This window comes from Hipposideros armiger, unplaced genomic scaffold (genome assembly GCF_001890085.2).
Source record: "Hipposideros armiger isolate ML-2016 unplaced genomic scaffold, ASM189008v1 scaffold_68, whole genome shotgun sequence".
Lineage (NCBI taxonomy): Eukaryota > Metazoa > Chordata > Mammalia > Chiroptera > Hipposideridae > Hipposideros > Hipposideros armiger.
The window spans coordinates 3660271-3683446 of record NW_017731418.1 but is presented as its reverse complement, the minus strand read 5'-3'; the positions used below and the strand labels follow the sequence as shown (position 1 = coordinate 3683446).

At 39.4% G+C, this 23176-nt stretch overlaps 1 protein-coding gene across 3 annotated transcripts in view; it reads right to left on the bottom strand.

Annotated features, from left to right (window-relative positions):
* The window catches only part of TBC1D19 (TBC1 domain family member 19), a 120822-nt gene that overhangs the window by 11460 nt on the left and 86186 nt on the right, over positions 1 to 23176 (bottom strand). For 2 of the 3 annotated variants that reach the window (XM_019642427.1, XM_019642428.1), the window contains exons 14-16: positions 21145 to 21229; positions 17712 to 17756; positions 1011 to 1043 (exon numbers count right to left, since the gene is read on the bottom strand). In XM_019642427.1, coding sequence (XP_019497972.1) covers positions 1011 to 1043; positions 17712 to 17756; positions 21145 to 21229 — 163 coding nt within the window. Of the gene's footprint in view, positions 1 to 1010; positions 1044 to 1572; positions 4237 to 17711; positions 17757 to 21144; positions 21230 to 23176 lie in introns of those variants that run through there. The other variant, XM_019642429.1, reaches the window with a different exon arrangement.

Below are 23176 nucleotides of genomic sequence, written 5' to 3'. Positions count from 1 at the left end.
CAATGACACGGGAGGCCAGGAAAGCACTATTAGGCAGAAAGAATTTTCCTCTTCCTGCAAAGGCTCTTTCCACTGGTCTAATAATCAAACCAACATGAGACATATTAACAGGAGAAAATCAAATTCAAGTTCATACATACAGGAACCCTACATACGAGTCAGAGACCCCACATGCAGGAGAGGTTCAGAGACGGAAATAGAGGGACACGTGATCCTCAGAGCTAAGGAATGAGAAAGGGGCCTGAGGCTTCAGGGGAGAGGAGGGTACCTCACAGGGTGATAAGGAGAGCACATGTTCAGTAAATAGATGTGTGCCCTGACATACAGACAGGTCATCACAATTTACTTGTGGTCACAATTCTTATTACAGGCAAGAACCCTAATCTAAATTCTTTAGGGGAGAGGTCAAAGTTTCTCTTGAGCCCACAGGGTCTCAAATGCCTTTAGCTCAAGACAGTCCTTATGCCAAAGTAGCATGTCTTGGGGGGCCGGTTCTGAACCCCTTCAGCACTCAGGGCCCTCAAGCTTGCACACGTGTTTTCCACGTGGACCTCAGGGTGACAGAATGCTTCAGAGTAATTGTTGTGGTGCATCCCACTCGTCTGGAGAAATCATGAACTCAAACTCAGTGTGGTCCCTCGCTTCACATGCTTTCTGATCTATTATTTTTTCAAAAAACTTATGAGCATTAGTCCAAGAATGTAAGCAACCTCACTTTACACCAATGAGAACTAAATATCAATGTGTATCTCTAGTTTCCATTGGATTAGAAACGATAAACCACAGAACCACTTTCACAGTATGTTCTAACACTAATTTGTCCATCTGACCCATTATGATGGCTCTTTATTTTATTTTCATTGGACATACAAACAAATACTAAACTCAATGTTTAAAACTGTCCACAATAACTTGTTAAGTGTGTGGGTGATGTGATATAAAGTGCGATCTTCATGTTTAATTTTCTAAAGTATAAAAAAAAACAGTGACTATTTTAAAGCCCAACTTACCATACATTGAAAATCCATGAAAAGGGATTACACCTAAGAAAACAAAAAAGTATTTTTTTTTCAATTAGTACACCCACTGAATTATTGGGTAAACTTTAGAGGATTAAAACTGAAAATAGAAAGTTTTCCTATTTTTGCTTTAGCTTTGTTCATGAATGTCAGAAAGACTTAGTGATGGTAACTAACAAGGTATGCTTTTTTAATATCTTTAGAAAAGCAAACTAATGGTTTTCAACATATACCCAGTTAGCTTTCTATTGATAATGTTTAAAAACTAAAACTTTAAATATATGTTACAAAAACAGGGCAAAAACAGAACAAGGCAGATCACAGAACTAAGTTTAAGAAGTAATTATAATGATTTCAGAAAGTCAATAGATTATGTCTTTCCTAAAGCAACTTCATCCTGTATATTTGAATTTAATCGTTAAAGAATAAGTGAGGGGGCCGGTCGAGTGGCTCAGTTGGTTAAGAGCTCGCTCAAGAGTGCAAGCTCTGAGCAACAGGGTTGCTGGTTCAATTCCCGGCCCGAGCTGACCTGCCGCTGAGCTGCCAACAGGTGGCAGGATGGCTCAGCTAAAAAAACAAACAAACATACAAACAAAAATAAGTGAGCATTTCAAAGTACCTCTTGTATACAGGAGTGCCAAAAAAATGTATACACGACTTGTATTCATTTTTCGTTAGCAGTATATATTGAGTATTACGATTTTAATACAGCTTTTTTCTTTCTTAAAATGTATATGCTTTTTTTTTGGCACCCTCTGTAGATGTATTGCTTTGTAAACTTACCAAAGATTATATCATAGAATGTGGTTTAGAAAAAATATAAATTTGCAGGAATATGGTATAAATTCAGTGTAATCTTTGGCAAGAATCATACACAAGTAAATGACACATCCATTTCAAAGAAATACTCAAAGCCTCACTTGGTGTCCTAAACGTCTTGTTGCATTGTAAGTGAAAAATCAGAATTTGTACAGCTTAGGTTCAAAACAGAAGTCCTGTAATATACACACACGGTATACACAGTGTGTATCTAACACTGTGCCAAATCAGGTTGCAAACACAGTACGGAAGAAAGCTGAGAAGTTCACTTTTTTGAAAAATAGTACAGAAATGCTTTATTTATCTGACCTGTTCAGAAGCAAAAACTCTGTGTTGGCGGGGACTCCAGAGGCGATCCACAGTGAGTTCTAGTAAACGAGTGTTCAGTCTCCACTTAAAGCACACCCAGCCATAGGCGATGCGACAACCAACGCGACAACCAACCCTAATTCTGAACAGGCTTAATTTGGGGGTCATTTTTCATATGGAACCCACCTCTGCCTCCCTGTAACCTCACTTGTTACTCCTAGTACTGAACACAACGGTCACACAGAACGCGTCTAATGTGTCTTCTTTGAAAACGTTCAGAAATATGTGAGGACACTGCTCTCTCCCGCCACCCCCATCACTGCCAGGTTTTTAATTTTATTTTGCTCTAAGACTTTAAGAGTTTCTTTTTTAAAAAACATGGTTTTTCAATTATTGAAGGCCTTATGAGTTTCTTGAATGGTTCCTCAGAGAAAGTCGTCCTGAATAGCTCCCTTATTGCATTTTCCTCTGGGAGCTGCAGTTCACCAGTCCTTAAAGTGAGGTGACTCAGGCATCTCACGTTTCCTCTCTACACACCACACAGCGAACACATGGTGCGCTCGTGCAGCTGTTGGTCACCTACGTAAATCATTACATATTCTTATCTCTATTACATCTCTTATTCCATTCTTCTTTGCTGAACCATTCCAGTTTGAGACTGGGTAAGTTTCTTAGCTTCTCTAAGCTTCCATTTCCTCATCTGTAAATCAGAGGTAATGCTGGAGCCTACACAATATGATTAAATGAAATAATGGATGTGGCGTAGCCATTAATAAATAAATACCGTGGGCCCTTGACAGAAGTTCTTTGTTGATATCATTCACCAATTAGCTCCTATTTCTTTGTTCTTTCCAGAAGTAATTTTATTAGCGAGAGTGAGGAAAATCCAATATTACCCTGACCTAGTACGCCAGGGCGTCTGTGCAGTTAGGCTTCACGAGCTATAATTCTCAGCATCCACCTTTCCCCATTTTTCCCTGATCTTCTAGAACACACCAGGTTCACATTGTCCAGCCTTGGCTGAATCCCGCGCTGCTTATTCATTTGCTCGCTCATCTCTGTTTGACCAGCCGCCCCGTTCTGTCCACACTCTTCTATTCTTCACGCAGTCACAGACCTCACTTTCCTCCCGACTGGGAGGCTGATGGCACTGACACAAGCTCCCTCACTGGTCTGTTCTGTACCCCGAATGTTCTTCACATTTCATCTGTGGTCTCTTCTCGCTTTAGGGAGGTGTCAGAGGAAGGTGTTTCCTTTTTCAGAAGTGACATCTTCACTCGTGTTCTTAATCCCCTTTCCTTGGCTTTCACGGCAGCTGGCAAGCCACTGTCAGTTCCGTGGATTGTTTTTATGTGGCCTGTGAGCTACAAATGGCTGTTATATTTTTAAAGGATTATGTAAACAAACAAAAAAGAAGACTATGAGACTGAGATTGTTTGTGGCCAGCAAAATTTCATCTACTTACCATGTGGCCCTTTACAGGAAAAGTTGGCAGACCTGCTTTGAAATCCCGCGCCCACCCAATTCTCTCCTCCCCCGATTGATGTGCATTGCTCAGCAAATACGTATGAATCCCATACTATGTGCTAGACCCTCTTCTGACAACTGGAGCTTACTTTTCATTAGGGACATAAAATCATGCTAAACTAAGCAAATGTATGTCAGATGGTGATAAGTGCTCCGAAGAGAAATAATGGCGGGGTAGGAGGGACAGGGTGGGGGGCGGAGGAGGCCTTACTGATAAAAGGGCCATGGGAGCGATGGAGGTGAGAGTCACTGGATAAGGGGTGACCTGGAGGCCTTATCCAGGGCTGTGTCTGATGAGTGCCATAAACGGGGGTGAGTTTACTGAGGTGGCTGGTCTTGAGGCAGATAGTGGTGGCATCTGGTCTTCAGTCCTACTGACGGGGGAGTAGGGACAAGGCGTGGGGAGGCCTTATCAAAGTACTCGTATGGCCAGTCTCTGCTACTCCACTGCACCCTTTCAGCCAGGGGTAGTATAACTGATTATAAATACCCTCAACAACATAATTCAAAGTCCATTTTTCCCCCTGGACCCTGCTTTCCCATCCATGAAAAGGGATTACACCTAACAAATCCAACAAATCTCTACTCTCTCTCCTGCCCTTGAAGCCAAGCTTAATTTTTTTGAAAATCATCTAAGGGCCGGCCGAGTGGCTCAGTTGGTTAAGAGCTCACTCAAGAGTGTGAGCTCTGAGCAACAGCGGTTCGAGTCCCGCCCGAGCTGAGCAGCTCGCTGAGCTGCCAACAGGTGGCAGGATGGCTCAGCTAAAAAAAAAAAAAAAGAAAAAAGAAAATCATCTAAATTAGCTTCCTTACTTCCTCATGATTACCCTCAACTCCTGTCAGCTGGTTTCTACCCTTATGGCTCCAACTTCTGATTGCTGAATTCGGGGATCTCCTCTCTGTGTGGCCTGGCCCCAGCAACTGAAAGCTCCTTCTCAAACTTAAGCCTACGAGGCACGGGTGACACCAGGCAGGTCAGGCTCCCTGAGGCTCCCAAACTTCTGCTGTGCAGTTTTTGGTTTCTGTTGTGTTTTTGGCTGGTTCTCTCTTCAGCCCGCTCCTTAACGGTAGCTACTGTCCTGGACCCTGTTTTCTCTCTCTTTCCACCAGCATCTCATTATTAACCTGTAATTCAAACCGGAAAAGCCCAGGATCCTGGGCCACCTTTGGAATTTTCTTTCTGTAAAGAACTCCTGACCTCCCTAGGTTTTCAGGGAAGACAGCCTTGCGCCACCTTTGCTTTCTAGGTCCCCTTCAGCCCTTATATCGAAATATGGGAAACAAGGTGCTTAACTTTTCAGGATTTGGCCAAATCTATCATCAGGAGCTTCCTTTTTCTTCCCCAACCCAGGAGCACAGCTCTAATCCTGCCAAAGTGATTGCTACCCCTCCTTCAGCCTCTGGGGCTTAGGATGAGCGCTGTAGGCAATGGCCTCCTCCACCTCCAGCCCTGTCCCGGCCTCACCCCTTCAAGATTCTGAACCACACCCCTCCTAGAAGGCTCTCCCTGGCTCCTTCCTCCTTACCCCCAATCAACTCACTGATCAGTGTGCTTGTGTCAACGGACTTGCCTGACTGACTGAGGGATCCCTTCTCCTCTACGCACCTAGACAATCCTGCACAGTTTTGGCTGTGCCACTTTCTACAGGTGCTCACTTAGGCCCGCTCGTTAACCTGTTTCCTCACATGGCACTGCTCTCAGATCAAGGTGGCGGTGGGAGGGAGGGAGGGCTTAAAGTGAGAGCCCTGCTCTGGCCTGCCTCTGAATACCCCTCACCCGGAGCCCATGTCCCTCCTTTCAGACTACAACCCAGGTACCCAGGACTTTGCAATTCTCGGCCCAAAGGCCCCTAGCCAGCTTCCAGAATCCACATGCCTCTGTGGTGGAGCCACCTCCCTAATGAAAGGTGGCCTGAGGGTGGCTACTTGTGTAAGGTGTGAACAGAGCTTGGACCTAGTAGGTCGCCATGCTTGAGGCCTGTCCAGGTGTGGGGTGGAGCCATGCATGAGAAGGGGTGGGGGCTCCAGGAGCCAGGGACTGCTGAGGGGTCTGAGAATCTGAATTTGAACCTGGTCTTCCAGATTGTTATAAAGACATATCTGTCAAGACAAGAAAACAGAGTAGACTTTATTATCAGTGTATTAGTCTGATTTATAACTTCCAAATATCTAGACTTAAGGTAGGTGAGCCTCCACTTGTCCCCCTGGCTGAGTCCTACAAAAATTAAGACTAGACCTGTCTTCACCTATAAAATGGGGGTAATACCAATGAGGTTGTGAAGATTAAATAAGATACGTAATGTGCCTCTCACAACACTTGACGCAAAGGCAGCACTTAACAACTGGCACTTTCCTACTCCTATAACGTCTTGTAACCATTTTTTGTTTCTCTCTCCTAAAAGAATAAACTCCTTGAGTACAGAAACTATGCTTTATTTATCTCTATCTCCAGAGACAAGCTTAGTACCCAGAATATAATAGGTGCTTATTAAATGTCTATGTAATGAACATATGAAACCCTGGAGAATCTACCTCTACCATGTTTCAACCATTCACATTCTTCCTCCTGCCAAGGCCTGAATTCAGGCTCTGAGGAATGCTTGCTGATGGGCCTGCATGCGCCTCCTCACTGAGCTCCCTCCCCCGGAACTCTCAGCCCTCCAACCAACTTTTGTAATGATTGAGGTTATCTTCCCAAAATGTTAGAGGCCATGAAAAAGACCTCTACATCACATCCACAGAGAGTTTTCCACTGACCATTCATCCATCCACCAAATATTTGCTGAGCTCCTATTCATCAAATTAACCAATGTTAAAAAAACTACCCTGTAGCCTCTGTAGATATTAAAATTAATATATTTCCTCTATGTTTATAGAACTCATACAATTTTACTGACATACAGTATTATATTAGTCTCAGGAATACACCAAAATGATTTGACATTTTTATACATTGTAATGATCACCACTATGTCTAGTTACCATCTGTCATCATAGAAAGTTAATACAATAGTCCCCATGCTGTACATTATGTTACTATGACTTACTTATTTTATAACTAGAAGTTAGGACCTCTTGCTCCCATCCTCCATTTCGCCAACCCCATCACACCTCCCTTTTGTCACACCATCCTGACTCCATACCCACTGTGGTATATAGCCCATGGTTCAAGATTATTTATCATCACCAAAACTTGTCATGTACTTCCATACTTTGGTAGCTTTGAACCTGATAATTCTGTATCCAAAAATACTTTTTTGTTTTCTACTAAGCCTATAAAAATCTCACAAAGGTCAGGTACAACCTCAGAGAAACAGCCTGATCTTTTAATCATAATTAAATGCTTATTCTTTTGCATTCTCATGGCATTTTGTTCATATTTCCATCACTGTAATTTCATTATATTTTGTGTTATAATTAGCTATTTAAGAGATTGCTCCAGAGGACAGGAAATATGTTCTATTCATCTTTGCATGCATTTCATGATGCCATAAACACAGTCGATGAATACACGTTTGCTGAATAAATGAATGGGTAGATGAATGAACAAATGATGAATAGAGAAGCAAAAAGAGAAGCACTGGTGACTACTCAGGAGATCAGGATTCCATGGTGGGTTCACCACAGACCAGCTGGGTAACCTCAGGAAAGTCATTGAACCTTCTGAGGGTCACTAACTGCTTGTCATGCAAAGACTAAGATTGTCTCTGAAATATCTAACCCTAAAATTCAATGTTTAACAATTATGTTTAGAGCAGCGGTTCTCAACCTTCCTAATGCCGTGACCCCTTAATACAGTTCCTCATGTTGTGGTGACCCCCAACCATAAAATTATTTTCGTTGCTACTCTATAACTGTAATTTTGCTACTGTTATGAATAGTAATGTAAATATCTTTTTGTTTTCCACAAAAAGGTGACACCTGTGAAAGGGTCGTTCGACCCCTAAAGGGTTGCGACCCACAGGTTGAGAACCGCTGGTCTAGAGCAAATGCAGAAAAAATTGTGAGATCTGAAGAAAATGACATATGAGAATCTTTCAATGGTAAGATTCTTTACTAATTTAAAAATCTTTTGCTTTCCAGGTACTGAAAAACATCAAAACCAGATTAGATCCCCATTAAAAGTCAATATTCCCAAAGGCACTAAAGCCACCAGCTCTAGCTCCATGGAGCACTTAGAAGGAGGCCCCAACACCATATTTCTTCTTCAAAGTCTCTCTCTCTCTCTTTCTGTCTTTTGCTGAGTCTCTTTCTTCCTGTGGACACCTATCTTTTCCTGCATTCTCTGTCTGCTGCTTCATTTTATTTCCTTTAACGATTACAGACTTTTAACAAATAATAAAAAAAAGTCTTTTCTAACTTTCTACAGTAAGCATGTTGATGTATGAAAGAAAAATAAGTTAATAAATAGAAGGCATATTTTGATGCCTTACAGAAATATAAGTGTATATTATATTTTTGTAAAATACTAAATCTCAAAGCAGATTACTATTATTATACAAAGTCCCTATAATCTTACTGCAAAAACTTTTCCTTCCACTGTTAATGTACTGCAGGAGCATTGCACGAGCTGGTTAAGGTACTCAGAAATGAAGGCCTTGCTAGTATTATTTTCATCTTCTACAAATATTTATTAAGGATGTGCTAAGTGTAGGCACACCTTTGTCAGCACTTTTCATTAGGGGGCTTACAGTGAATGAATCAGTCAACCGTCAAGCAACAAAAAGGGAGGCATGTATTAAGGTGACTCATGGTCAATCACACTTCCATTGCGTTTCCTCCAAGTTCTGGAATCTATAACTGTTCTATAAGCTGCATGAGGCAAGGGCCACAGTTCACACTGTGTATTACCTTCAGCATCCAGAACAAGCATTCTACAAATGAGGTGCTCAATACATGTGGTTAATGATGGGAATTTAAGCAATTATAAATATACTCAAGGCTTGTAAATAAAATAAAGATTCATTTATAAATAATTAACACATAGGACAGGCGGCTCTAAATAACTCAGTGTTGAATTATAAATGGCCAACAAAGTCATAGACATAAATTCAAATTCTGTATAACTCTGGACAAGCTACCAGCACTCTGAGTCTCTATCCTCATTTGTGAAAATGGCGATAAATAAGCCCAACTCCCCTGGGTTGTACTAAGCACCAATGGGTTACTGTGTTTAAAGTGCACCAGTGTAGTATTTAGTGCACACCAGATGATCAATAACCGTAGCTATTTTACGAGGTCTGACAATTAAGTTCGTGAACTTGTTGCAATGATGTTGCTAACTTTTTTTGATATCAGAGGGATTATTCATTATGAATTTGTACCAACTGGACAAACAGTTAACAAAGTTTACTATTTGGAAGTGCTGAAAAGTCTGCATGAAAAAGTTAGACAAAATGACCTGAACTTGTCACCAACAATTCATGGCTTTAGCATCACGACAGTGTACCAGCTCACACGGCACTGTCTGTGAGGGAGTTTTTAGCCAGTAAACAAATAACTGTATTGGAACACCCTCCGTACTCACTTGATCTGGCCCCAAACGATTTCTTTCTTTACCCAAAGATAAAGGAAATGTTGAAAGGAAGACATGTTGATGACATTCAGGACATCAAGGGTTATACGATGACAGCTCTGATAACCATTCCAGAAAAAGAGTTCCAAAATTGCTTTGAAGAGTGGGCTAGGTGCTGGTGTGGATGCATAGCTTCCCAAGGGAGTACTTTGAAGGTGACCATAGTGATATTCAGCAATGAGGTATGTAGTGCTTTTTCTAGGGTGAGTTTGCGAATTTAATTGTCTGACCTCGTATGCTGTCACAAGGGACGGTACCACATTTTAGCATCAGCTTATACCTAAGAAAATCTTTTCTGGTCAGTATTAAATAAGGGTTCATTTCAGCTTAACTAAGCCAGGGCTTATGACCCTGAAACAGGGTGCATGGTCCACTTTGCCGAAGAAGGACAAAGTCTGATTCTGGCAAACAAAAGTAGGAGGCATACGAGGCACTGAAGAATCCATTAACACCGAAGGGCACATACCACCTAGAACATTTCTTTGATCTCAGAGGCTGTCATGTTCTTGGGCAGGTTTTCAAAATCCTTTCCTTTGGCTCTCATCATTTGTCTTTCAGGGGTCGAGTTTCATTCACCTGGCCATCATCCAAGAGTCTTACTTCTAGCAGTCATTGGGATGCTTGGGACACTGTCTTGTATCTGGCCTTTGAGTTCTGCAAGTCTGCTCTGAAAGATTATCCTAAGATCCGAGCCTTCCTTTATCAATCTGAAGAATGTCTAAAATATTAACTGCTTACCCCATTCAATAAGAATAACTTTACAAAGTAATGATTTCATGGGGCTTTGACATAGCTTGGAATGGTAAACAGTCAACAAAAATAAATCTTGAACTAGGGGAGATATAAATAGCAAATATGACTCAGAAAATACCCCAAATATTAAAATGCTTTGCACTTACTAAATATTTTCCCTTCATTTCCTCACTGTCTCTATTAATACTTAGCATTTATAGTTGTACCATAACTCTCATATCTGATTCACTTTAACATGACTCCAGTTGAAAGCAAATTTTTACACTCTTTCATTTGGGATTACTTAGTGCTGTTTATTTAATTCGTTTGTTGAAATAATCATTTCCTCTGTTTATTCTCATTCCACATGTAGCCGACAGGTCAGGAAGAGGAGGGATTAGGACAATGATTACATTGTTTTCCAACTATTTCCATTATCTTTCTGAATTAGAACTTCAGAATATGACTTTGTTATTTTATTTTAGCAGTTAAAATTTCCCCAAACATCAGAACATATCCATATTTAAGTATCAATCTAAAAGTCATACTTTAAATAAGAGTCATAGTTTAAATAAAATTTAAAATAGGTTTCAATTTATGTCTAAAGTTACACATCAAATGAATTTTGGATTATGAGACGTTTTTAACTATTTAATTAATATAGATGACAAAACTACATTTCTATTTATCAACTTGACACTTGCAAGCAGATTTAAAATGACCTACTTTCACTATTTCTTCAAAGAGCCATCCGCCTCCCCACCCCGCTGTATCAATCAAAGTGTCTTCAGACATTGCCAAACACCCTCTGGGGCTTGGGGTGTGGGTAGAATTGGCCTCGGTTGAGAACCACTGCTTTAAAGTCCTAAAACTCCTCTACCTAATGTTCACTAGCAATTATTTTCTCTTGTCTTACAGGATACAAATGGTATTAGCAAATTCTGATGTTTGCTTGAGTTTCAGTCAGATCTATGTGTAAGTCTTGTTTCCTTGCTTCTGTTCTTGCTCCTGTATATTCTACATTCATTTCCTTATTCATTTAATAATGTTTAGTGATCAGTGACTTTATGCCAAGCGTGATTCTAGGTGCTAGATATGTTGGCCATTCAAACTATGAAGGTCATGGCTCCCGGGGCTGACGTGAGAGTGTCTGGGAGGCACCTTTCCTGACCACCTTATCTGAAATACCCTTGCCCCCTCCACCTCCCTACCGATCATCAGTTCCTGTTCCCTTTCACTGTCCACTTCATCACTCGGAAATGACATCTTTATTTGTTTACTGTACGTCTCCCTCACGAGAATGGAAGCTCCCTGGCAGCAGGTGCTTTTATTGGAGCTCGTCACCTGGAAGAGGGAGCCACAGCAGGCTAAATAAGTATTTATTAAATGAATAAATAAGGACAAATTATACACATTGAACAAAGAAGAAAAACAAGAAAAGCTTATAAAATTCCTGTGAGAAGTCTCCCTCAACTCAGAAATTTTGCTCATCAGTTGTTGAATGAGTCAAATAGAAAAAAATCTGTCTGTGTCAAGGCCTCAAGTGAGGCGGAGGGGGTGATGTGTGAACCACAGTGGCCTGTCATTTTCACCGAGGAAACGGAATCCCAGTGGGGTGGGTGAGGCAGCAAACCTCTGCCCTTTGTAAGCACCTGCCTCGTCAGGGACAAAGTGTGTCAGTGAACTGCTGGCAACCTCTGTGTGGGCCCCAGGGACCTAGAGAGCTAGGCCAGATTGGGTGTGTGTGTGGGGTGGGGGGGGGAAGTTGAGGTGTCATTGAGATTTTAGAGTAATCCTGTCTTTGGCAGAGTTTGAAAACAGGGTGGGTAATGTAAAAATGGCGCTGGTATTGCCTTGCGTGAAAAGTAAAGTGACAGCAGACCAGCTGATCTTTGTCTCTTCTTGTTCTGCAACTTCAGGCTCATTGCTCAGAGAAGAGAGTCCTCCCCAATTCTGGTCAGGCCCTAAAACTACCTGAGAGAAGATATGATTCTGAAGAGTGAAGACTGGGAATAGCTGTGGGTTTACCCCATGTAGCATTAAACCATTTTTATTCTCAAGGAAAATCTTTCTAGAACCTATTAGATGCATCTTTTACCTCTTCAATGTGCTAACCACTTTTTCTTCTAAAAAACACTACAGTAAACTCGGTGGCACTTCCTGAGGCAGTAAGGCATGGTGATTAAGAATGCTGCTTCTGAACAGAATTCAGCAATATATTAAGAAGATCATACACCATGATGAAGTGGGTTTCATCCCTAGTATGCAAGGTTGGTTCAACATCTGCAAATCAATTAATGTGATACACCACACCAAGAAAATCAAAATCAAAATCATATGGTCATATCAATAGATGCAGAAAAAGCATTTGACAAAATACAGGTGCCATTTATGATAAAAACTTTTAGCAAAGTGGGAATAGAGGGATCACATCTCAACATAACAAAGGCCATATATGGTAAACCCACAGATAACATCATACTCAATGGGGAAAATCTAAAACCATTCCCTTTAAGATCAGGAACAAGACAAGGCTGACCACTTTCTCCACTTTTATTCAACATAGTTCTGGAAGTTCTAGCCACAGCAATCAGACAAGAAAAAGAAATAAAAGGCATCCAAATCGGTAAGGAGGAAGTAAAATTGTCATTATATGCGGATGACATGATACTATATAGAGACAGCCCCAAAGGCTCTATCAAAAAACTATTGGAACTGATAGACGAATTCAGTAAGGTAGCAGGATACAAAATTAATATTCAGAAATCAGTTGCATTTGTATATACCAATAATAAACTATCAGAAGGAGAAATTAAGAAAACAGTCCCATTTACAATTGCTTCAAGAACTATAAAATACCTAGGAATAAATTTAACCAAAGAAGTAAAAGACCTGTACTCAGAAAATTATAAGACACTGAAGAAAGAAATAAAAGAAGATATAAATAAATGGAAACACCTACCATGCTCATGAATAGGAAGAATTAATATAGTTAAAAATGTCCATACTGCCTAAAGCAATATATAGATTCAATGCAATTCCTATCAAACTACCAAGGGCATTTTTCACAAAAATAGAAAATATAGTCCTAAAATTTATATGGAACCGTAAAAGACCCCAAATAGCCATGGCAATCCTGAGAAATAAGAACAAAGTCAGGAATATCATGATACCAGACATCAAAACATACTACAAGCCTACAGTAATCAAAACAGTATGGTACTGGCATAAAAACAAACTCATAGATCAATGGAACAGAATAGAGAGCCCAGAAATAAATCCATGCATATACGGACAGTTAGTCTATGACAATGGAAGCAAGAATTTACATTGGGGTAAAGATAGTCTATTTAAAAAATGGTGCTGGGAAAATTGGACTGACACGTGCAAAAAAATGAAACTGGACCACCTCCTTATGCCATATACAAGAACAAATTCAAAATGGATTAAAGACTTAAATGTAAGACCTGAAATCATACAACTCTTGGAAGAAAATATAGGGAGTAAATTTGCAGACATTACCCTGAGCAATATTTTTACTGATACATCCCTGCAGGCAAGGGGAGTAAAAGAAAAAATGAACATATGGGATTACATCAAACTTAAAAGCTTTTTCACAACAAAGGAAACCATCAATAAAACAAAAAGGAAGCCTACTGAATGGGAGAAGATATTTGTCAATGATATATCTGATAAGGGGTCAATATCCAATATTTATAAAACACTCATGCAATTCAACATCAAAAAAACAAACAATCCAATTAAAAAATACGCAGAGGATATGAAGAGACATTTCTCTAAAGAGGACATACAGATGGCCAACAGGCATATGAAAAAATGTTCAACCTCACTAATCATTAGGAAATGCAAATAAAAACCACAATGAGATACCACTTCACTCCGGTCAGAATGGCTATCATCAATAAATCAACAAACAACAAGTGCTGGTGAGGTTGTGGGAAAAGGGAACCCTGGTGCACTGTTGGTGGGATTGCAGATTGGTGCAGCCACTATGGAAATCAGTATGGAGGTATCTCAAAAAACTGGAAATGGAACTACCTTATGGCCCAGCAATTCCACTCTTAGGTATTTATCCAGAAAAACCCAAGACACTAATTCGAAAAAATATATGCACCCCTATGTTCATTAAAGCGCTATTTACAATAGCCAAGACTTTGAAACAATCAAAATGCCCATCTTTAGATGACTGGATTAAGAAACTGTTGTACATTTACACAATGGAGTATTACTCAGCTATAAAGAAGAAGGAAATCATACCATTTGCAACAATATGGATGAACCTAGAGAACATTATGCTAAGTGAAATAAGTCAGTCAGAGAAAGACAAATACCATATGACCTCACTTATATGTGGAATCTAAAGAACTGAATAAACGAGTAATGTAAACAGAAATAGTCTCAGAAACACAGAGGAAAAACTGATGATTGCTAGATGGGGTGGGTGTGGGGATGAGGGAGAAGGGGAAGAGATGAGAAAACATAAATTGGTAACTATAATATTGCCTCAGGGATAGCAAAGACAGTTTGGGGAATATAATCAATAATGTTGTAAGTATTTTTTAGGGGCCAGATGGTCTCATGTCGTGTTAGGGAGACCGCTTCATGGATGGTGTAGAAGCTTGACCACTGCACTGTACATCTGAAGCTGCCATTGAATAATATTATATGTCAACTATAATTTAATACATATATAGTCATGGGATTTGGAGTATAGTGTGGGAATGGAGTCAATGGAATTGTAATAGATATGTATGATATCGGGGGTGGGGGAACAGTGGAAGGGAGAGGGGGATTGTCACTTTGTGAAGAGTGCATTGTTTTGTACACCTGAAACTAATAATAATAAAAAGAAAAAAAGAATGCTGCTTCCAAATCAAAGAGCTTGGGTTCAAGGCCTGGCTTTGTCACTTACTCACTAGGCAAGTGAATACTCTGCCTCAGCTGGTTTATTTGTGAATAGGGATAATATTAGTATCTGGCTCCGAAGGTTCTCGTAAGGACTAAATGAATTGATGCATGTAATGCACTTAGCACACAGCCTGGTATATAGTATTGCTTGGAGCATGTCAGCTGCTGCTGCTGCAACGACTGTTACTATTATAGCAATATTTTTTTGTTGCTGCCTTATGCTCATTATAAAAATCTTACATTATTATAATATGCTACAATCCAGTGATACCTTTTTAAAGGCATAGGGTTACTGGCTTTTACATAAAACAGTCCTGGACTGACTTGCTGGAATGCTCTTACAGGCTGTTTTATAGTTTTTCATTTTTGGTAAGGTCTCTGGTTTTCATATCTACTGTTAATCATTTTTCCTATCTCTGTCAGCCTCTTTCCATGTTTGTATTTTTACAGAGGGCATAAAAACCAGGAAACCAAGTCTGTAAGACACGTGTGTTGGTAAAAGCTAATATGTTCTGAACTACGCTGGAAAAGCTCTCCTCTGACTAGGGAGAAGGAAGGTGACTCCACAGACATCTCTTTTGGTTCTTTAGAGGTGTTTTATTGTTAATTTCCTGATTCACACAGATAAATATAAAAAGTTATCTGAAAATTAAGTTTCGGGGGGAGATAGATGTAACTAAGGTTATACCTAAATGTCAAAATTGAAAAGCCTCTAAGTAGTTCAAAGAAATACTCATTAAACTCCCACTACAGCTAGATGCTGGGGGAACAACAATGAGTGATATGCTCATGGACCTCAGGAATCTTGCCATCTATAGAGAGATATAAGCATAAACAAACAATGTCAAGGTCATATACTAAGAGATATCAAAGATTTTCACACAGGGTGCTGTGGGAGCCTCGAGAAAGGGCTTTAACGAACCTGGGGGCGCAGAGAAAGCTCCCTGAAGAGGAGGGTGCCTGAGCAGAGCCTTGCCAGCCAGGTGAGGAAAGGTGAATGGGCTACTCCACGCATGGAAGGAGCCAAGCCACGAGGCAGGAAGCAGCATAGTGTTTTTGAGAGAGTATGCAGGTATGGGTGTGTGCGCGCGTGCGTGTGTGTGTGTGTGTGTGATTATTAGTTTGATATTGATGTGATTAAAAAAAAGTGAGATGAGAAATGATGAGACATGAAGCCAGGGGTTAGACTGAATAGAGGCCAGAGTCAAGAGATATCCTCAACTGCCATGCCAAGAGGCTTGAACATTACCTATAAAGAGGTGGGAGCCAAAAAGAAACATTTAAGGAGAAAAATGATAATTTTCATATTTTCCTTTTAGATGTGTAACTCAGACAACATTGTCAAAGATAGAGCAAAGCCGGAAAAGACTAGAAGAGAGACCAGGTAGGTGTCTGTTACAATCAACAAGCTGGAGACTGTAAAGCCTTAGTGAGGACAAGGCAGCAGTTATGGTGAGGAAGAGAGAGGTCCCATATGCATTTTAAACATAAAATTGGATGGTCCTGGTGAATTATTAGATGAGCGGGGTCCAAGACTGAGAGGAGTCAAGGATGACAGCCAGGTTTTAGGCCTGGAATTAGCTGAGAGAGAACTAGCAGAGGTTTTTGTTTTGTTTAGAAATTCAATTTTGTTTTTGTTTTTCTCCTTTGAATAGGGGGCATAAAAAGATGAATTAATGAGTTCAGGTTGAGACCTATTAAGTTTGAGTGAATTATTGTAGAGGTCAGAACTGAAGATATAAATTTTAGAGTAACTAACAAATAGAACCAATAGAGCAGATAAAAAGCCCTAGTAAATGTGTGAAAGGAGAGCAGAAAAAGGGTGGGGCAGGACACTGGAGAACACCAGTGCCTAGAGAGGGGCACTGGCGCTGGCCTGTGAAAGAGCCCTGGGGTTGGGGGACACCACACTGCGAGGTGCAAAGAAAGTACAGCGCCATGAAAACCAAGTGTGAGCTTTAGATGGAGTGGTCAATCATGAGCTAAACACACTTACAACAGCTACATTTTTTGAGCACTCAATACACATCAGGCACCGTGCTGTTTTATACATTGCGTCTCACTTAATCTATTATCCATATGCTATAGATGACGAATCTGAACTTCAGTACTCATATAACTTACCCCGGGTCATAAGGTGAGCTGGCAGAACTGGGATCTGAACCCAGGTCTGCGGGATTACAAAACCCATGTTCTTACCTCTGCTGGAGTAAAAGAACTTCTTCAGGATGCAACTTAATATCATCATAAGGACTGCTATCTATTGCTTTCCAAGAAGCGTGTCTTAGAAAGTCTAATAATCTCAAAGGAATATTTAATAGTTCGTGAGGTCATTATACATTTAATCCCTTTGTATAATAAAAATAGATTATTTTGGTGATATATTTCTCCATAATCTTGTTATTTCATAAACGATGCACTTGTCAAATTATGAGAAGAACACAGGGCAACATAAGGCAGCCCACTCGTTAGAGCGCTGCCCCAGGGAAGCCGAAAGGGAGGTCCCGGATGGGCCGGCTGGCGTTCTTCAGAGGAAAACCAAGTGCCCTGGACGCGGACACCTGTCCACTTAGTCTCTCACAAATATCGTCATTGGTCCCAAGGAAAACCAGAGAGGGTGTGCATAGTTCAGCACAAACCTACCACAAACATGGAAAGGTTCATTAAAATAGGTATTCTACAGTAGGTTTTAGATATCAAATTATTATCAATCTAATGGTAGAGAATACGAAAGTCATTCCTATTATGAAAGTTGTAATTTTCCCATTTCCCACTAGAGGAAGCAATAGCATTACTCTTACCATTTGGTGGATAAAAGACCGCATATTCTTCCATTCCTAGTTTTCCTGTAAGAGAAAGGCATCGAGGGTTTCAGTAGGATTAAATAAAAGAAGCAAAACTTTAAAAATGAACTGATTTGGTGCATTTACTGATACTGGAATTTTAAAAACTACAATAGTAAAATCTAATTTCATTTCACTTTAGATATGAAATTAATTTGAAAATATGTCCACCAAGCTTTTGATATTAGCAAATCCTTTCATCTATTGAAGTCAATAATATAAACTTAAGTACAAGGTAAGTGATATAAAACAATTAAAAGAACAGATGCTTTAAGCTTCTTAAGCATTTAAGAGAAGCATCTATCTATAAGCTTAGGATTGTTTTGCTAATTATAAACAATTCTAATCTAATCATTAAAGAAAGTCCTAAGCTTTGCAATGCCTCATTAGTTTACATTTTTATAGAATGTGCTGAAAAGTTAAAAATTAAATGTCTTTAACTATATAGTGGTAATATTTTTGGAATCCCAAAACTGTTTCTATTGTCCAAGAATGAGGCTAAATATTTGAAATCAGGATTGTCTCCCAACATTCAAGTATATTCACCATATTCAAATGTTTAAAGGAAGTTTTTCCTCAAAATTTTTAAGGTTCTGAGTTTATTCCCACCTTCCACTGAATATCTTTAGGTAGCTTTTCTCTTGATAGTTTTTCTAACATCTTTGAATCTTGCATGAAAAGTCACATGCAATCTTGCCCTGAGCTTTAAGGTAATATTTTTAATTAAATAAAGGAAACTTTTTTATTGTTCTTGGGGTTGGCGGCAGAGAGCAGAAGAAGAATAAGAACCATGACCAGTTTAGGTTAAGGTGGAGACAATAGGAGTAATTTTGTGTGTAAGGATGTAAGGAGAGAATGGAATAATGGAAAATAGATTATAGATACTATAGATATTGGGTTGTCAGAAAAGTCATGACGCATGTTTGCAACAGATGGCACTAGTTCATTTTTGGAAGTACTAGAGTCATTCACACCTATGTTATTGCTATGTCATTGTACAACTGACAGTTCTAGCTTCATTCTAAAAAAAATTGAGCGATTTGGTTGAGTTTTGGAGATTTTACAAATTGAAGATAGAAGACCAAACTGTGCATTTTTTACATATTTTACTATTTTACTTCCAAAAAGGGAAGAAGGTGCGTCAAGCTTGTGAAAAGTTGCATAAAGTTTATGGTGACAATGCTCTATAAGAATGTCAGAGCCAACGATGGTTCACGAAATTCTGTGCTGGTGATTTTGATCTCAACAATGCTCCTCCGTCAGGGAGGCCCACCGAGGTTGATGATGACAAAAATAAAGGCATTGATCTAGTCAAACCCACATTACACAACACGAGAGATTGCAGAAACATTGAACATCCGTCATTCAAGTGTTCATGACCACCTGAAGAAGCTGGGATACGTAAGCAAGCTTGATATTTGGGTTCCGTATAAACTCAAAGAAGTTCATTTGATGGCGTGTATAAACATCTGCAATATGCTCATTAAACATGAAGAAAACGATCATCCTTTTTTGAAGTGACTGATAACTGGTGATGAGAAGTGGATTGTTTACAACAATGTGGTAAGCAAACGGTCTTGGTCCCAACATGATGATTTGCCTCAAATAACATCAAAAGCAGACGTTCATCAGAGGAAGGTTATGCTCTCAGTGTGGTGCAATTGTAAAGGTGTCGCATTTTTCGAGCTCCTACCAAGGAACCAAACAATCAATTTGAATGTGTACTGTCAGCAATTGGACAGTTTGAACAAATCCATCATCCAGAAACGTCCAGAGCTTGTTAATTGTAAAGGTGTTGTGTTCCATCACAACAACACGAGACCACACACAAATTTGATCACCCATCAAAAATTATTGGAGATTGGATGGGATGTGTTGCCACACCCACCATACTCGGCTGACCTTGCGCCGTCAGACTTCCACTTGTTTTGCTCTCTTCAAAACTCCTTGCGTGGTATAACGTTCAATTCAGATGAGGCTATAAATCAGCACCTTGTTCAGTTTTTCGCTGATAAAGACAGGTCCTTCTATGAACGAGGAATTATGAAGCTCACTGAAAGATGGCAAAAGTTTATCTAACAAAACAGGCAATATATCATTGATTGATCTTTGTTCTTTATATAAATAAATGACCTTTGAAAAACATAGACAAAATACGTCATGACTTTTCCGACAACCCAATAGATAGATAGATGATTGATAGATAGATAGATAGATAGATAGATGATAGATAGATAGATAGATATAGGAAATGTTTGCCAGATTTTCTGGCACAGGCTTTAAGTGTTTTAGAGGTTTAGATGAGCAGGAAATTGATGACGGATTGATGGACTTGGTAAGATATAGGCTAGTTCTTCAAGGACCTATTTTTTTGGGGGGGGGGTGGGAGAAGTGGAAATCCTTCTATATGTGGGGTATATATGGAGGCTCAAATGAATATGGGATAATGTGGAATAGTCAAGAAAGCAAAGTTAGCTAGGTTAAGACAGGAGCAACTGATGGACGGCTGGCCTTGACATCTTTGCTGAGTTTAGAGATCATTCCATTAGACAGACAATTAAGTTGTATAATCAGGTTTTTAGTAGAAGATATTAAAGAAACAAATAAGCAAATAAAAGGTTTCTATAAGTTCTATTTAGAAGCAGTTGAACAGAGAGGGCCCCCTAGTTGTGGGAAGCCTGACCCAGCACCAGGTGCTGTGGGCTTGTCCTAGGGCAGGGGTTGGGGTACGCAGGCCAACAGTCAGACTTAGGAGATACAGGAGAAACCATTTCTATACGGGAACAGCAGAGCAACCATACACAATAGCTTTTAGTGCTGGGTGTTCGCCACTTAATAAAAAGGAGAAGTTGGGAAAAGGTTCCAGGTGAAATTAGTTCAGTTGTCAGGTGATGGCAGGATATTGAAATAGCAATGTCTTGTAGGCAGCATGTGATAAAGAGAAGAAAGCACTAAATAGAAATTAAGAGATCTACTAGCATATAAATTATATCAAAGTTTTAAGTGTTGTAGAATATTTTGAGAGAAGGGATATAGAAGGTTAAAAAGAGTAGAAAAAGCAAACTCATGGGATAAACGCATAGAAGGAAAAATAAAAGTCAACAGATATAAAAGACAAAACAAAAGACAAAACAGCAATAGAAAGAGCAAACAGGTAAGATTAAGAATGTAACTTTAAATGCTGCTACTAGTAACCATTTTCCTGTGATATCATTTGTGATAAGTTGGCTGGACATTGATTTAAGTGGGAGAGAGGATAGTTATAGTCGTTTGAGAGAAAACTTATTAAATAATTTACAACAAAAAATTTGACAACAACCAATGTATGCTATTAAGTAAACAGTACAATAATGTGTTAAAGAATACTTCCTTTATGTTACTAAAATTTTACCTCTTATGTATGATTTCGGTGGTGAAGCACTGTTGTACGCAAAGTGAGCCAACACAGATGTATCCCGGGAAAAACAAAGTAAAACCTGGGTACGACATTGGAAAAAACAAACAATTAAGCACTGTTTAATTCATTGCTATTTCCTACTTGGGAGGCATTCAGGTAGAATCTTTCAAGTTCAGTGCTGTGCCTGGAAATGGGACGAGCGCCCTCTCTTGATGAACCTGCGGTGTTACAGAGGACGTCAAGTGTGATGGCCAAGGTTCATCCAAAGATTTCTTAACTGTTAGCCACTTAAACCTTGAACAACAGCAGAAAATGTAAATTGTGCTATCAGTTGATTCTTTCACTGTGTTTTGTAGCTGAAAAAGAGAAGTACTCATACTTTGTTAAAATTTAACAGACGAGAAGTGTATGGGGGGACCCTAGGGAACTACAATGGCACAGAGCTATTTGGGCAGTGCAGGAAAAAGGAACTAGATTCATTGCTGGGATGCAGCAGCAGGCAGTCGGGCATGTCGGGGTGGGAGGGGAGGCAGCTCATGACATTTAGAAGGGATGGGGCGGCAGCAGACAAGCCGCAGCCCAATACAGGTTAAGAGCTGTTCGTCCTGACCAGCAGGTAGAGTGGCAACTCAACCCGAAGATGAAAACAGGTGGGACAGAAAAATCAGGATTAAGGATGTCCGTTAGGAGGAACTGGGTTGCTGACATCCATCTGGAATTTTAGGGCAGGGGGCCGATCCCTGGGAAGGCAATTGGTTACAAGAAATCTGGGTCCTGGTATTAGAAGACCTGGAATTCCAAAGCTGTTACTAAGAAAAGAATTTGGGAATGACTGGAAAAGGCAGGAGCCCAGTTAACAGAACAGGAACACAAAGCCAGAGCTGGAGTAGCACCAAGAGTGAGTGAAGAGGGAAACTGGGGGCCAGATTTAGAAAAAGGACCCGTATGGAGGCTGGGCATCAGTCAGGCCCAATGGAGAAATGTGTGCCAACCATTGCTACTGATTTATTTTTATTGTATTTTAAAATACTACACATGCAATATGTTCATGATAAAAATTAGAAACACGATCATCAAAATAGGAGGAAAAACACCCATAATCCCACCAGTGTTAATATTTTTATGTATATCCTTTCAGACTAGTCTTATACACACATATATACATTTTTCAAACAAAATAGGATTATGCATACCGTTCTATAACCTATTATATTTCTCTCAATATTATAAATATTTCCTACCCACATTTTTTTTAACATTGAAGAATATTCCACTACTATATGGATGAACAATACTTTATTTAACCTTTTTTTGTTGTTGCTTACCTAATTGTTTCCACTTTTCCTGAACTATAAACAATATTTATGTACACCTTTATTTAAATTTCTAGATGTCAAACTAGGGGCATTTTAAAAGTAAAACTTTTGATATCCATTGCCAAATTTGCCCTCCAGAAAGGGTTTCTTTTTATTTAAACATATCCAGCAGTAAAATAATATATTTTCTCTTATTCTCATCCAGACAGATTATCATCATCTTATATGTAAAAAATGGTATCTTTAATTACTAATGAGGTTGAACATGCTTCTCTTTGCATTTCCTTTACTTTCCAGTTCATTACCTTAGTCCATTTTATAATTGATGTTTTTTAAATGATTTAAATTATTTGTAGATTAAGAATTCTAATCTTTGGTCTAATTATATGTTACAAATGGCTTTGCTCAAATAATTTGTTATCCCTCCTCACATTTATAATATTCTCTATACATTCACCTAAATTATTAAAGTCATTGGTGTTGTTTATGAAATAGTCTGGTTCATCCCTTTTGGGAACATATCTCAGCTCATCTTTTCTGACATGCCAATCTCCATCTGAGTCTGCTTCCCTGGGATCCCATCCTGGAACATATTAAAAGTGGGGGAAATGGTAAAATTCTAAATACAATGTAAAGGAAGGGCCAGCAGAATTTACTAACAGATTGGATAGTGTGTGTGTATGTGTGTGTGTGTGTGTGTGTGTGTGTGT